We start from the raw sequence: 16,896 nt of genomic DNA, 5'->3' as shown, positions 1-16,896 counted from the left end.
TCCCTTTTACATCAAGACATTTTATTTTTCTTCCTTGGACTAATGTAGGACAGAAAGCCATTAAACAGGGTTACAGAGAGACGTAAGTAACGCTGAAAGCACCGTCATTCAGATGGGCACGCTTTTAGTAGACACCCGGTTTTTAAGTAGAACGCGAAAACGTACTTAAAAACTTGCTTGGCAACGCGTAAACACAAGAGTTTTGAACGCAGAAGCCCGAAACGCAGGTTACGGGCGTTTACATTGACTTTTTATTGAAATCTGTCGCTCAACGCCAGTTGCCGAGTTGTTAACGCAGCTCAACTCCAAGCTCACTTGGACTTTGGTGCAGATCAGATGAATTGCAGTCCAATAAGTGCCAGTCTATCAGTTAATCTCTGGCTGACCCAAGGTGCAATAGTGAACAACAACAGGAAATTACGTTGGCAACATGTGTTACAAGTAACGAAAAACCTCAAAATTGTAGTTGCGAATGGGTTAGAAAATGGATCTCCGCCCATTTTCTAAACCTGCTTGATCCCTTTTGGGGTCATGAGGTTGCTGGAGCCTATCCCAGCTACTGTTTGGCGAAGGCAGTGTACACCCTGGACAGGTCGCCAATCCATCGCAGGGCTGTAGTGAGGAGGTAAAAGAACTTGTCACTACATGTTTTGGTTCAATTTAACCAAGACCCTCATTTTAGCCCAAACATACAGGTGGAATGCAATGATCAGGGAGCAGCGGTGACTCAGATCTTTCAAAGAAATCAGGATTATAGGACTTCCGTTCAATAGAAATATCAAAACAGATTAAAAAACTACCTTTTGGATTGTAAGCATACTGTAAATACCATCTGAGGTACAGGTTGGATTATCATCCGATGTCAGCATCTGACAGAGAATTTAGTCAGAGTACATGAACGACTACAAGGGTCCAGCCGGGCTTCTCTACTGGCACAGTCAGCCTTGATTGAAATACAAACTGGTGCAAATGAAGCATGTAATCAGATTAGGGCTGAAACTCTGGGGAGGCTGCATGGCAGGCTAGGAATAAAAGCAACGAGGCTACGGGGAACCCTGCCAAAATATCTGGAGTTTACATCAGCAGCACTCTGACCTCACTGAGTGTTTGTGGTTGTAGAGTGTGGAAAAACACGCACGGGCTAGAAAAACACCGTTTTAACATGCAAGGAGAAACCGTTTGTTAGGTTTAGTTAGGTGATTTAAAGGAGATAACATGAAACACCTTGAAAGGCAAGTACTTTTTTTGTTATTTTTAAGCTCACTTAAAGAAATGGGTTGCTCACCTGATGGCTCCTCATAGCTGCTGTAAGTTGATGTTGGAGAAGCAACTGGGATCTCTGGGTTGAAGAAAGCACATTAAAATAAACATCACTGTTTGCAAATAATAAAAAAATATGTTTAATGCCATGAAGGAATATAAATGTTTCACTCTGAGTGCTGTAAAATTTTGTTACAATGCCTTCAAGGTTTTCTCATTTTTGTGCTGGTTCAGGGAGCAACACACACACACACAAAAGAAAATGATTCAATTTCACAAAGTTTTATGTCATGCCATAACAACTAAAATACATTCAGAGCACATTTCCTGCAGCTTCCACGCTGCATTTTTCACCTTACTAACACTGTCAGAAATGTTCCAGCTGCTTCAGAGGTTTAAATTATCGAGGCTAAACATGTCAATGGCTTCTTGTTCTCACACATACCATGTGCAGCCTCCACAAATGACTTTATCAGAAATGAATGGTGGGCAATTGCTAACATGACCACTGTTATCTTATCTGTTTATGCCAGCAGACCACTGCAGCGGACAGCCACCTTTCTATGCTTTTGTGAGATGCAGGCCTTTTTACTGCCGCAGGTCTGAGTCTGTGTGTGGCAGATACAGCCAATAAACACATCAGCCATCATTCTCTTAGACTCATTCTTAGAGTTTATTGTGAAAGGGACCGTTAGCAGTGCTTACGGCAGGGAACGCTGTGTCAGCTAAGCCATAACGGTCTGTTTATCCAGACTTGGCTTTGAACAGACAAATATCTATTCTAAAAAACGCAACTAATAAACAATAATAATGCAGGATGACTGGAAAAAAAATGTGCCTGTCCACATTTTATTACTTCACATCTTTTATTTGATCACTGGAAACAAATTAGAGACTATTACTGTGGAAGCAATCCAAAAAAAAGCAATCCAATCATTTATAATTCTGATAAAAATTGCTTACAACTTAGGAAACACTGTAGTCTGTTAAGAATCATCTTACTAGTCCCAGTTGCACCTCATGTTTTCTTCCCACCTTCAGCCCAAGATTCTACATTTCTCAGGTGGCACCAACAAGGGCTTAAAACTCTCGATCATTTAATAAGTTTGCATCTTTTCAGCAGATATCTGAAAAGTACAACCTTCCGATTTCTCTTTTTTTTAGATACTTGCAGATTCGTCACTTTGTCTCAGTCTCCATCCCATGGTTCCCAGACAAACTTCCAAACAATGTGATGGATGAGATCATGACTTCCGATCCCTCCAAAAAGAAAGCCATTTCAGCAATGATAGGTCTGATTTCAAGGCTGGATACAACTTCAATGTCAGTCATTAAAAAAGGTTGGGAGACTGATCTTGAAATTAAGATCAATGAATCAGAGTGGGATGATGTTTTGAGAAAGATTCACAACTCCTCAATGTGCGCCAAACAGTCTTAGTCAGTTTAAAGTGGTTCATAGGATTCTCATAAATCCAAATACGCAAAAATACACCCAAATGTTGACCCTACATGTGATAAATGGGAAACTGGAGAGGCTAATCTGATTCACATGTTTTGGTTTTGTTCCAAAATACAAGTTTTTTGGGGCAAAGTTGGTGAAGCATTGACTGCTGTATTTGGAAAGTTCCTTTAAATCCACCGTTATTCCTTTTCTGGGTTAAGGATAAAATCCTAAAATTGTCTACTAGGGGTCAGGAACGAATTGTTTTTTCAACCCTTCAGGCCCGAAGCCTAATTCTTTTAAAGTGGAAGGATACTGCCCCACCCACAGCGACACATTGGATTAGGGACGTGCTGTACAATCTTAAATTAGAAAAAATTTGTTATATGATGAGAGGTTCAGAAAGAAAATTTCTTCAGACATGGAGACATTTTCTGGACTTTTTCAATCGGCAGTATACAAAGATTCAGGACTAACTTTGGTTTTATGGTGACTGATTTTTTTATACCTTCTGTATATATGGCTAATTCTTTTTTTTCTCCTTTTTTTCATGTGAGTATATCTGACAGCAGGTATGGGGTTTGTTTTATTTTTTTGTTTTGTTTTTCTTGTTTGTGCAATATAATTAAGAAAATAGAAATAAACATATTAAACACTAAAATAAATGTATTGTGTTTATTTTAAATTATCTTTATGTACAAGATCTGATTTTAAATAAAAAAACTACAGGTATTTATTTATTTTTTAAGTAAATTATGGTCTGCAGCAGTCCTGGATTGCTATTAACTTTCCGCCTGTCACATACTGAAAGACTCACCAAAATGTGACCCTATAGTACGAACCTAATACTTGGAGAAAATACAGGCAATACAACCCAGCTCTTGGGTTTAAGGACAACTATTGCCTCTCTGTGGCAAAATTATAACAGGTTACTGTTAGTCACTACTAAATCCAAAACTAGTTATTGGAACACAATTTTATAACTGTCTAAAATTGTATATTTCTACAATTCTAAAGTTTCTCAAATACAAATTTTACAAAAAAGAAAAACCCAAACGAGCCACAATCCACTGTAACATGACAGAAAATGACTTAGGAAACATGGGGGCCCTTACTGATGCAAGGAGCGATGGGGGAGCGGCTCTGCTGGTAGCCTTTGGCACAGCGGTTGCATGTGATCCCTGTCACTCCGTCCTTGCAGGGGCACTGGCCTGTGGTCTGGTTGCATGTCTTCCCCGCCGCTCCGACTGGATGGCAGTCGCATGCTGCAAAAGAACAGGGGGTGGGAGGGTCCATGAATGGCGGAGGAAAACCAAAGTGCGACAAAAGTTAGAGCCAGACAGCTGAAGGTGTCTGAATAATAAAATCTATATTTTCTTAACAGATGTAACAGAAACAAACTAATACAACTTCTAAAAAATTAACAGAAATCAAAGACTATACATGTGTTAAGTAAAACAAACATCAATCAATGAAATGAATTCAAAATAACATAATAAAAGAAACAACTAAAGGTTTGCTTTCTGATTTGAAACAGAAAATAGATGATCATTTACACACACCAAAAGCATGATCAAGGGAAATGAAATATTTTTTGTTTATTTCATGTCATTTCATATCTGACTTGTTGGTTATTTATCCCTCTTTTTCTCTGTTTTTATTAAAGGAGAAACACTTTGACTTTCTGTTTCAAGCTGGCTTTAAAACAAAAGTGGCTGATGGAATGATTTTCCATATAATCACAGGTTGCTGGTTTTACAAGAAATTCAGTTCTCAATCCCAATAATACGACAGAAAAAACTCTAATTAAACACATTCACAGGCCACTTTTTAACTTTTGTGTTTTAATTTAATAACAACTGTACAGAGGTGTAATTCTTTGTATAGCACATTTTCTTTTTTTGTTTTAAATTTAAACCAAGACTAAATTAGTGCTTTGCCTTTTGATTGACAGGATATATCCTCAGCTTTTGAGAGGTGTTAATGACAAAGCCTGTCATTTCCCCATTTTGAGGAACAACACTCAATATTCCACAATCTTTTTTTGCACTTTTACAGATTCTCTGCTCATCTTAACCTGCGACAGACTCTGTCTTTCTTAGGTATGAGATCTGATCCCTGATAACTTCTTTAATTCCTTGTTGATTCCCAGCAGATTCCTTTTCTAAGTTTCTTCTTTTTTCAACTGCTTGTTGAGACAACTCAAACTTGTAACAGGTTTACCTTATTTTTCTTCATGAATACAACTTGAACTCTCGTGGTTTGACAAAGCATTTTTCATTTTTCTCAATCAAACCATTCAGCTTTTACAAGCTCAAACTTTACCAGTATTCAGGTTGTACACTTATGCATTGCTTGTTAATTTAACCAGTCCTTTCAAAAAAGCTCTCTTTCACAATAAAGCTCTTAACTTTTGTTTGTCTAACTGCTCACTTGCAATACAAAAACACACACCATTACACTGCATGCAAGAAAACAACATCCATGGTTAACAAAACCTAAAGAGCCCTAGATATGACCATTCAAAATAAAATTGTTTCCTGAAATTAATAATTTGTGGCCACAAGTGAGCATCTTGTTTGCACAAATTGGCATTTTAGTGTCTTCAATTCCTACTACTAATTAGTGGCTGCAAAATACTGATTTGTGCGCACAAAATATTGATTTGTTTGCACAAAAAATTAATTTGTGTTTACAAAAAAGAAAATTTCGGCCACAAAAGGCTAATTTATGCTCCCAACATACTAGTTCGGGGTTCGGCAACCCGCGGTTCAGGAGCCGCATGCGGCTCTTTAGCGCTGCCCTAGTGGCTCCCTAAAGCATCTTCAAAAATGTTTGAAGATGTAAAAAGATGGGGGAGAGTAAGGCTGCACGATATGAGGAAAACTCTCGATATGCGATATTGGTGATTAATATTGCGATAACGATATAATTTGCGGTATATAAACAAACAGCATAATAACCAAAAACATAATTTCCATTTCACTGCAACAGTTTAAAAATTATACTCCAAATGACCCTCGTCGACGTAGGGGGCAAACATCAAAGATAAAAGGGCTCATCTGATTGATCAACAACCTAAACGGGTCCTTCCGATTGGTTAAATGCATAAAAGGGATTTATTTCATTTGTTCAATATTTCAAGCTGCCATGGGATTGTTTTAGCACATTTAAGGTAACCATTTATTGCGATTTTCGCCGTCTTTTGCGGTATGCATATTGCACAGCTTAATGTCACGATAACGATAAATTTGCGGTATATTGTGCAGGCCTAGTGGAGAGAAATAAATTTTTTGTTTTAATATGGTTTCTGTAGGAGGAAAAACAAGTCTTAACGTTTTCCAATGCTGTAAGAATGTGTAGAAAATATATTGTAACGCCCGGCAAGTACATCACTTACAGCGGACCACACGGGAGCCAATCTGTCAAAAATGTTGAGCTGTCAATCAACTGGCTGCGCTAAAGAACCATGTCCATGTCCCACACACCGCACAACACCGAACAATCTCAGTGAGGAGGAGCTGATAAAAGAAGCAGAGACCACAGCCTCCCACTGGCCTATCAAGCCCATTTATTTTGATCACACACCACATTGAACATTGCACAGGGGTGATCAACCTCTCTCCCTTCCACACTCATGGTGCAACATAAAGAACCAACATAACAGGAAGAATAAACTAAGGTGGAACAACAAAACTGCCATATGAAAATAGAGATCATCATAAGATCATCATCCCACATCCCACAATCCCCTGCTGCTAACAGACCTAAAATGCACATGACCGCCACTACAATTTCAACATTTCTGTCAACGAAAATTTGTGTCATAGCCTGCGACACACGTTTCTACCAGCAGGGCTTTTTTTATTTTTTTTATTTCAGCGGACCGCTAAGCAGGTGGCTGATGTAAATCGAATCACCGTCAGTTCCGTGTATTGCTTGATGAAGTTGAAAGGAAATATTTTGATCTCCTGCTACATAACATAGTAAGTCCGATGGCTGTCCAGGGGTGACGTTTTGCGTCACTTTATTGTCTGTTTAGAACACGTGAAAACATTCCTGAAAAGCAAAGACCTGAACTACCCGCAACTGGAAGATACTGAGTAGCTCGAAAAGCTGCACTTTTTGGTGGATGACTTTGAAAGTCACCTAAACGAGCTGAATGAAAGTCTCCGGGCGCCGCAAATGCTTGAAGCTGTTCTGTCATTTGAGCGCAAGCTGACTGTCATGGGGCACGCCATGCACGTTCCATTTTATTGTTTTGTGTTCGAATCCTCAAAATAAAAATGACATCAAAAATCGGATTTCTTTATTACATTTCTTTAATTTTATCAAAGCAATGAAACATAATTCATTGATATTGTAATGAAGTTAAACTTGCACAACAGAGCAGTCACGTGACGCGTCGTTCTCCGCAGAATACACCGCAGGGCAAATAAACATTTAATCGTTAATGCTCATTATGTATTTGTAACAACTTAGTCATTTCGATAGTAGGCTAATATAGCTAATATAGATACATATTGCATGTGTTGCCTTCATTATAAGGCTTAAATAGGGCTTTTAATATTTTACGGCTCCAGACAAATTTGTTTTTGTTTTTTATGGTTCGAAATGGCTCTTTCAACATTTTGGGATGCCGACCCCTGTACTAGTTCATGGCCACAAATGATTAATTTTTAGGAAACAAATTTTTTTTTTTATGTCAATTGAAGGGATCCGCAAAAACCAGAATGAAATAAATAGTTTTGTATATAAATCCAGTGGGTGCCAGCCTTGTTATCTCCTGCCACTACATATTACATATACAGTGAAGAAGAAATGAAACCATGATGAGAGCAAACTCTATGTACTCAAACCCCCACAGATGTGGAACTGGCTTTGCACCAGCACTAAACCTTACCTGCTTTCCTCCATCTTTTATAGGATTTTTTATTAAAAAAGAACAAAGTTTTTCACTAGAAAACATGCTCATGTGTTTGCATATTTGTCTGCTTGACTCTCTGAGGTTTAGTGTCTTTAGCTTCATTGCAATCAGACATGATATCCGCTCTTCAGTTCGCCTTTCAATGCAAAGCTTTTTGGCAAAGAGCACCTTGCAAATACTGCCTGAATAATGCCTCGCATTAATGGATGAGTGGAACGCACTTCAAAGTCTGTTTCAGCCCTTAGTTGGGAAGATCACACGTTAAATGTGAGAAATTTGTTTTGAGTGGGTATGTGTGTGTTCACGCTCTGCCAAACTTTTACCATAAAGCCTGTTTTTGAAGTGGAGGCCTCGTCTGCCTATTATTCCTGTGTGCGTTTTAAGTGCCAGCAGAGTCATATGAAATGTGCTTGAAGAGGTCCAGTACACGTTGGAGGTGCTTTTAGCTGGAATGCATGAAGCTTTATGGGCATAATGAGATGCTTTTTAAATCTTTCTGCAAGAACATCGAACTTCTTTGTGTTTAATCTTATTTCACACAAAGAATTTCTGCCAACAACATTGGTTGAAACAGAAAAACACTTCCTTCTGACAAGGAAGCATATTATTGGGTTTGACTAATATTTAAAAGTACACCCAAACCTAAGTAGAAGACAAACATTTGCAAACGGACCAAAAAAGGATGTTTTGTGAACAGTGCTGTAAGAAAGTGTTTACCACACTCAGATGTTGTCCTTTTTACAGGAAAAAAAGCTGTTTTCAAAAAGAGAACTTTTCTCCCCCTAATATAATAAAACTACTAAAACCTGTCTGGTAATATTGGAAAAATATCTAATTTCTTTCTTGTTCAAAACTATTGCCCTTCCTGATGCTGCATTCACACTGGACGCGATTCCCGCGTTGGGGGGGTCAATATACAGACGCAATCTGAATTCCTTAAAAAAGGAAAAAATAAAGTAAGCCTGTTACAAGTCTGAGTTGTCACAGAAAATAGAAAAAACGATTTATGAAACGATTGCTTTTCATCCCAAGACCTTACTACTAACATACCTGAAAACTTTGCAGTTTACAATTCTCTCAAGATATTTCGTACTACCCTACACAAAAATCTTTACCTTAGTCTTGAAAAAGGGCTACAAAGTTACTCAAAGTAAGATTTTTGAGGTTCCAAAGAAACACAATAATTATATCGGTTACACCTTTCATGGTCTTGCTGTTTTGCAGATTTTTTTTGTGTTTTTTATTTTTATTTTTCCGGCACACTTTCTTTTGAATCCTGATTGGCTGTGGACTAGGGGTGTGCCAAAATATCGATATGGTTATATATCGCGATATTTAGTCCCGTGATTGATTCTCGATGCGTCTTCATCAAGTATCGACCTTTTTATTTTACGTTTGAAGACCCTCTAAATCGTTATATTAACCATCCTTTGGTCAGACGAGTCTTCGGAGAGGTCAATAGAGGGCGCTCGTTGCGAGATTGGCTGTTGTGGGCGGACGAAGAAGAATACATATTAAAACAAAGATGGCGGTGGGGAGAAAAAAGGATAATAGCGAGAGCAGCAAGTTAAAAGACCCGCCTGCCGCTTTGACGCTGCATCACCCAGAGTTGTGTGAGAAAGCCGTGGCTGTTGCTGGCCTGAAACCGACACAGTCCGGCATGTGTACCTTTTTCCAGGCGAAGCTACCACCGTCTTCTGCGAGAGCAAAGGCAACAACAAACGGGATTGCTAACTGTGGCTCCGTCCCTGCAGCGACGTGGAGAATGAGGGATTTCCGTTTTTATCGAATGCATTATGGCCACGATTTGACATTCCTTCTCAGAAATACTGAAACAATGATCTCTGCACTTATACGCCCAGACCAGAGCCATGGTTGAGATGGAAACAGCAGAAAGAGTGGCATCCCTTCCCTTAGACCCCCCTTCTCCTTAAATCAGAGGTAGACGAGCGGCGTCTTGACGCTAAAAAGCCTGTTGTTCTCAAGAAAAACATGAACATATAAACATACATAACATGCAGCTTTTCCCCAAACGTTTTGTTCACAAACTGTTTACTTTTAGATGCACTTTAAGTTCATGTATTTTATCCCTGGTGATTTAGTTTGAAAGCATTTGATGCCTTAAATAACTTAAAGGAAAGATCCTAGCTACTTGATTTTATTTTTCTGGGAGATTTTTATTTACACCACATTTGCACCAAATGGTGTCATTTCTTTTTAAAAAAGACACTATAATTTGTTCACAGAATTAATATCTGATTTACAGCTAATTTTTTTAAATAATGCGATGGCTATGGCTTTGTTTTTCAAAAGTTAATACCAATGTGCCTGGCAACTACTTAACTGAATATGTGCTCATGGGAGGATGCAAGTCCAGACCGCTCCCTGTGACATGTGGTATCCCGCAGGGGTCAGTTCTCGGCTCTATTCTCTTCATAATTTACATGCTTCCCCTTGGACGTGTCATCAGTACACATGGGTTGTCCTTCCATTGTTATGCTGATGACACACAGATCTACCTAAAAACTGCTCCAAACTCCACTGCAGCTCCATCCCATCTCACTGCATGCCTTGAAGAGATAAAGGCATGGATGATCAGCAATTTCCTACAGTTAAACAGCAGCAAAACAGACAACTCCTTTGTTGGCACCCCCCAGCAGACAAATTCCTCCTCAATATCCCAGTTCACTTTCGACAGTCAGATCATCACTGTTTCCTCTTCAGTCACCAACCTAGGAGTACAGTTCGACCCTCAGTTAAACTTTAACAACCACATAAAGGATCTATACAAGACCTCATCCTACCACCTGCGAAACATCTCCAAACTCCGGCCCCTTCTATCACTTCCCGATGCAGAAACACTTGTCCATGCCTTTATCTCCTCAAGGCTGGACTGCTGCAACTCCCTTTTTTCTGGCATTCCCAGCAAAAATATAAAAAACCTTCAGTACATTAAAAACAGTGCAGCCAGAAACCTAAAAGGAGTCAGGAAATATGATCACATCACCCTCATCCTGAAATTGCTACACTGGCTTCCTGTTTCATCCCGGATTGAATGCAAACTTCTCATCATCACCTACAAATGCACGGCCGGTCAGGCACCACCATACCTCCAGGAACTCCTCATTCCCCAAAAACATACCCATACCCTCCGTTCATCAGACAGCTTCCTTCTTCAGGTCCCCCCCACCAGGCTCCTCACGATGGGGGACAGAGCATTTTGTTCTGCTGCACCAAGGCTTTGGAACTCCCTTCCTGTTCATCTCAGAGCATCACAGACCCTGGACTCTAATTTCTATTTTTAAAAAAACCTGCATATAAAGTTTTTATTTTTTGCTTGTTAAGTGCTACTTTTATAGTTTTTATAGTTTTAAGGTAGTTTTGCAGTGAAATGTGCACTTTTCTTTTTTTCAAATTGAATTTTTCATTTATTTCTTGTAGCACTGTGAGGTTTCATTTAATGAAAAGTGCATTTAAATAAAATCTATTCGCATTATTATTACTTGGTTTATTCATTTTTTATCCTGTTTACAACAATTCTTTACTAAATAATGGCACTGCTTTTTATGTTCACTATTGTTTAAACCGAATTTTACAGATATTTCCAAATGAAAATTGTCATTGTTTGTCAAAGACAGAGTATCACTGATTTCAGCAATGTTAGACAAAAGTCTGTTATTCATTACACCAAATAGGACACAAGTTGTTTATTATCATTATTTAAAAAAAATAAAAAATAAATGGGGAAATGTTTTCCAAAAAACAGTTTTTCAAGTTCTTCTTTCTTAAAGTTTGATATATTTTGAGCTGTTAGAGACGATATATATCAATTATCACATTATCGCCATATCGTGATAGTATCGTTATCATGAGCAATGTATCGCAAATCGTATTGTATCGTGAGGTACCCAGTGATTCCCAGCCCTATGGACTATTGTCAATTAATCTACTCCATGATGTATTTGCTGTACACAATACGTTCAGTTTGCCAAACCCTAAGAAATCTTCAATTATTATGAGGTCTTTGTTTTCATCCTAAAATATTGGACTTAGTATTCTATGCAGCTTAGAACTTTAAGTTTTAACTAGAGAGAAAAGTGTGACAATGTTCAAACCTGTCAGAGAAGAGTGTGTAGTGAGGAGTTTAAAAGCCCTAAAACGTCTAATCTTACTTTGCGAACTTCATCTATCGCAGGTTAGAACGTAACTCTCACGAAAAAACGAGGGAATACTGTGATCAGATATTTGTGAGTTGATTTCAGAAATGGCATCACCAGAAAATACAGGTCTCCATTTCTCTGTTCATTGTCCTTTTTATTTCAAAGGACCTGTGCTCATTAAAACTTGTGTTTTAAACTTGCCTTTACTTTTCACAAATTCCATAGATTTGTTGTTGGTAAATGCTATGATTGACATCACAGCATTAGCTCTGCTAATGTTGTGTCGACACATTGCTGCCATCCTCTGTACTCTGCCAGAAAGAAAGCGTTTTGTTTTTAAATCGCAATTTTTTTTTAAATATCTTACCTAAAAGCTGTAGGAGGACGTACACATTTTTGAAGTAGTTGTTTCTTTCCCAATTTACTAAAGTGCAATTTTATGTTAATCCTTAATATTCCTTAACAAAGAATAATTATATTTAAAAAACTTTGCAACTTTTTTTTTTGTGCTCGAGCAACTGTAAAACTTAAATAAAATAGCAGCATACTTGGTCAGTTTATACTGAAATGATTAACATTATAATCAAATTAACTGTTTACTGAAATCATGAATGAATGTTTTCTGAAGATCATCAATCATTTCTAGGCACTGGATTTTGTTACTTGAAGAGAATCTATCTGATCAGAACCGGATTTAAAAACACTGTTAAACTATCAAATGAATGAACTCAGTAGGGGTGGGATTATATAAGCTTGCCTCTTCCCACTCCTTTTCAAGCAATAAATCAAACTCTACTTATACCTCAGTTAATTATCACTGTATTTAATTAAGCATATATGATTTCAGTGACATTTTTGTTTTGTTTTCTGTCTTTTTAATCTATGAATTTCATCATTTCTGTAATGAGTTTGATATATATGTGTAAATTCTTTATTGCTTTGACTACAATGCTTGAAATAAATCAATAAAATCAAATCAATACAATCAGAAAAGCAACGCTTAACGCAAAAAAAGTTGGCACATTTTAAAAATTGTTTACATTTTTTATAGGAAAAAAAAATGATTTCAGTATAGTATAGTTGTTTTCTTAAGGCTGTAGGTCAGCTAGCCTCAGTTCAGTTTTTTTATTTTGTTAATACAAATATTTAATCTAAACAAATTTTTCTCTAAACTCAACACGACCCGACTCAAATTTCTCCGTTCATGCTTTAGCTTGGCTGTTCCACCCCGTCTTTCTCATAAACGTGAGCTATTTGCAGTTACCCTGTGTGAGAGTAGAAACTGTAAAGATGAGCATGTTGGGATGGCTTCCAAAGGAGATGAAAGAGTAATAAAGTTTAGTCTTATGAACATTTTTGATAACTCATTACATTTCATTTAGTTAAATACAATGAAATATGTGAACACATAATTAAATGACACAACATCAGATGAGCTCATATTCCACCGGAAGAACTTGAAAACTCAATTTCTTTAAACCCACAGATGATAAAATTCACACACATGCCTGCACACTTTAATCTGTTGAGAGACTTCGTCGCCCATGTCAGCATCAACGTCATGTTGCGGCCCATCTGATTGATTAGACTGATGATGTTTATGTTTGAGCCACTAAACTTGATTAGTGGAGACAAGTGAACTTGTTCAAAGTGAGACCTTTAGGCCAAAGTTGCTGTGATTTTAAATAAATTTGCAGAAATTACTTCTACTGCATCATTGCAAAAGAAGGACTGATTACCTTTTTATAATTTAGAGCATTAACCCTTACATTGACGTGTTATTCCTACCATGACAAAGGTGGATTAAGGTGGAAAGAGTTCATGTAATCCATGGACACCAGTTAAGATCACAAATCATTGAAGAAAACGGGTTCAGCGCACTGTCTAGTGGGTCTAGATGACCCAACTCCCAATGTCAAAGTGCCTAGGATAGCACAAGGGTAACCCAGACTGGTCTGCTTTTCTTCTTCATGCTTTTTCTTTCATCCTGGTTGGCCAATATTACCTCCTAGTGGGCGCCATTTGGCACTGCACCATTTGTCCTGACAGTTTGGTTTGCTTCTGTGTGAAAGCAAACCAAATCAGAAGATGTACAAAGTTTTGTATCATTTGTCCATTTCAACACAGTCAGGACTATCCTGGTGTGAAGTCAGCCTTAATTCAAGAAACTGAGAGATCCGTGCTTCTTTTCTGGAGTTTAAAATGTCTTCGTATGAAGTGAAACAGTTGTATTCTGATTGTATTCTTTCAGGATGAATACATATCATATTTTGATTTCATTGAAGTCTCAGTAAAGGGAAACTTTCTTCTCATTCCTAAAAGTTTTCTTTCAACAAATCTTTTATCACGGCAGTGGGAGGGCTTGCTGCATGGTTCCTGGGGGGTTTGGGGGCTGCAGAACAGTGAACTGTATACTAGTGTCATCTTAATGTGAACAGATCCAAGCAGAAAAAACTGTTAAATGAGAGAGGCATGCTCTGCGGCTGTCTTAGAGCCATGTTTACTCTGTGCTTGATGACGGGTGAAGTTGTTAATCCAAGAAATAAAGAACAAGGAATTCCACTTTCCCTCTTGAGATGTATAGACTCCAAGGAGAAGTCTATCCACCTTAGAAAAAAGGAGAAGGAAAGTTCCTCAAACTTCAGCAAGATTTTTTAGGGGACATTTTTATTGAGGTGTGTAGTGCTGAGCAGCAGTGGGGGCTAAAGAATGGGGAATAAAAGCAGACTTCCTTTTTGGCCGCGCTGTATTTCCTTTCCAACAGCAGACGGAGATGGTTGACTGGTTCAAACAATAAATACAGAGGCTTTTAACAGATGTCACATCAGCCCATTTTTGTCACCTGAGGAGAACGGCTGCAATCAGGCTATTTGGATTTGATCCCAGAGCAATGAGCTGCAAAGGTGGAACGGTGGGAGGAAATGTTTGGGTTACCATTCCAGCAGTTTGGAAAGACTCTGCAGGGATGTAAGGCCGCTCCTACACCGAAGTGAGGAACCCCAGTTAAATCAACCTGTGCTGAAGAACCGTTTATCATGATTACGCTCCTGTAGTGCGTGGATTATACCATCCTGACCCTGCCTCTGAGTTGATTTGTGTAGCATGGATCCAGTCAAACATTTCCTGATGTTTCAGGATTATTAAGAGCACCAACACAAAAAAAAACCCTAAGACTTCATGTCCACAAGCAGAAGGGTTTTTTTCAGCTTTATCTAAAAACTCACAACTGCGCCCATGATGTTGAAACACAATTTTCTTTTCATTGTTGGGTTCAAAATAGATTTTTCCTTCAATTCAGAAAGAACCAAAGCCAACTGATAGAGAACTTAGCAGATCTATCTCTACATTGTTTTGTGTAAGCAGGGCAGGAATGCATGTAAAAAGATATCAGATTTCTTGGCAATTAAGTAAAAAAAAATGAATATTACATGTTAACAAATGTATAAAGACATAACAATATAAATATATATATATATATATTTTGGAGAATTTCAAAACAACGCATGAAAATGTACTTTATTAGTTGGTGGAGCCGTCTTAAGCTAAAAAATAAATAAAAATCATGTTTGATGTTATCAGAGTGTCACATTTTGCTCCATTCTTCTTTGGTCTCGCCTGACCAGAGGACAATGTTCCAAGAGTTTGTTCAGATAAGAAAAAGAGAGCTGACTTGGTCTTTTTTGAGAGTGTTTTTGTTCCTAGGGGTTATGTTCAGTCGGTTAGTCTTTAACTGTTGGGTCTGTTGTGAAGGAGATGGTAGAAGCGTTCTACCATGATTCTGTTAGAGCTTTGGATGGTCTCACTTTGTAATTGAATCAGTAAATTCAAAAGGGGACAAAGTCCACAATTTTTCAAAATAGAGATATTACAAGTTCAATGGTCTTCAAAGTAAAAGCTATCTGATTATGTACAAAAGCCTCCCACGTCCATTGTACTGTATTGACCATGCTTGACATTTAAAATGCATTAAGTGCAAGAGGGGCCAAATTCCTGGACTTGGGCCTCTCTTGCATGGGTTTTGCTTTATCCCATAGATGGCAGCACTAGTTATCCAAATTGGCAGCACCCCAGTTTAATTCAAGAAGGGCCCAAGTCCAGAGACTTTAGTTTGCAATCCTCTGAAATGATGAACGTGAGGTGCTTCATATTATAGCATTTGTAAGCTATGAACTGGTGTTAAATCTGGGTAAAGTATTAATTATTTGGTGTAGCCTCCCTTTAAGCTATGCAATTAAAATCATTTCCTGGAAAAACAAACTTCTTGGACTTGGGCTCTTATTGAATTCACCGATTCAATTAACTTATCACTGGAATGATTAAAAGATCCAATCGTTGCAGATGTCTTCTTACTCGTCATTGTGTTAACATTTGACTGAATTATCTTGAGATTTTTACTTTTCTTAAGATCGGATCAAATTTTATTGGTCAGTAAATCAGGAGCTCATGACTGGATGGAACTGGTGAACAGCAGACTCAAGGACAATTTCCTCCACCAGGCCATAAGGAAACTCACCCCCCCCCCCACTCCGTGCTACAAACTCGCATCGAAAACTTTCACACCTGTTCAGAACATCATCTTCACCAAAGACTGCCATCACAGACTCATCTACCTACTGTTCTTAGCACTGTTGTCACTTTAAACTGTCACTTTAACCATCTCATTGCTCTTTTGCACTGTTTAGATTCCTGTTCTTCTTATTATTATTACTGTCATTTTATCTTTTTTATTTTATTTATTATTTTATAAGCTGCTTGCACTGTGGGGCGAGAGGAAAGCAATTTCATCTGTGCTGTATGTCTTGTGTATGCAGCATATTTGACAATAAAGTTGACTTTGGTTGTAACCAATCAATGTATTCTGATGTAGTTTTATTTAAATACAGTTTATAATATTCTAGTCTGACATGTTATAAAAAGTCACACAGCTAAATGCTGCATTTTGTTTATGTCGTATTTCTTTTTGTACCAGGATCCTCTGCCTCATGGTTTTTTTTTTTTTTTACTTTGGCTCTACTCTACAGACAGAATACTTAAAGATAAAATAATCCCTGTTTTACGGCAGTATTTTTGGAATCTTTGCTTCTAAAATGTGACATTTGTTGCTTCTA

General features: G+C 37.9%; 1 protein-coding gene across 1 annotated transcript in view; it reads right to left on the bottom strand.

The window, feature by feature from the left end:
• ntn1b (netrin 1b) overlaps positions 1-16,896 on the bottom strand; it is a 60,871-nt gene that overhangs the window by 15,469 nt on the left and 28,506 nt on the right. The window contains exons 3-4 of the mRNA XM_004071822.4: positions 3,817-3,966; positions 1,286-1,339 (exon numbers count right to left, since the gene is read on the bottom strand). Of these exons, the coding sequence (XP_004071870.1) occupies positions 1,286-1,339; positions 3,817-3,966 (204 nt within the window). The remainder of the gene's footprint in view (positions 1-1,285; positions 1,340-3,816; positions 3,967-16,896) is intronic.

The sequence above is a fragment of the Oryzias latipes genome, chromosome 8 (assembly GCF_053564925.1).
Source record: "Oryzias latipes strain Hd-rR chromosome 8, Olatipes_Hd-rR_3.1".
Taxonomy (NCBI): domain Eukaryota; kingdom Metazoa; phylum Chordata; class Actinopteri; order Beloniformes; family Adrianichthyidae; genus Oryzias; species Oryzias latipes.
The sequence above is the reverse complement of the archived record's forward strand: the minus strand, read 5'-3'. Positions and strand labels throughout refer to the sequence as shown.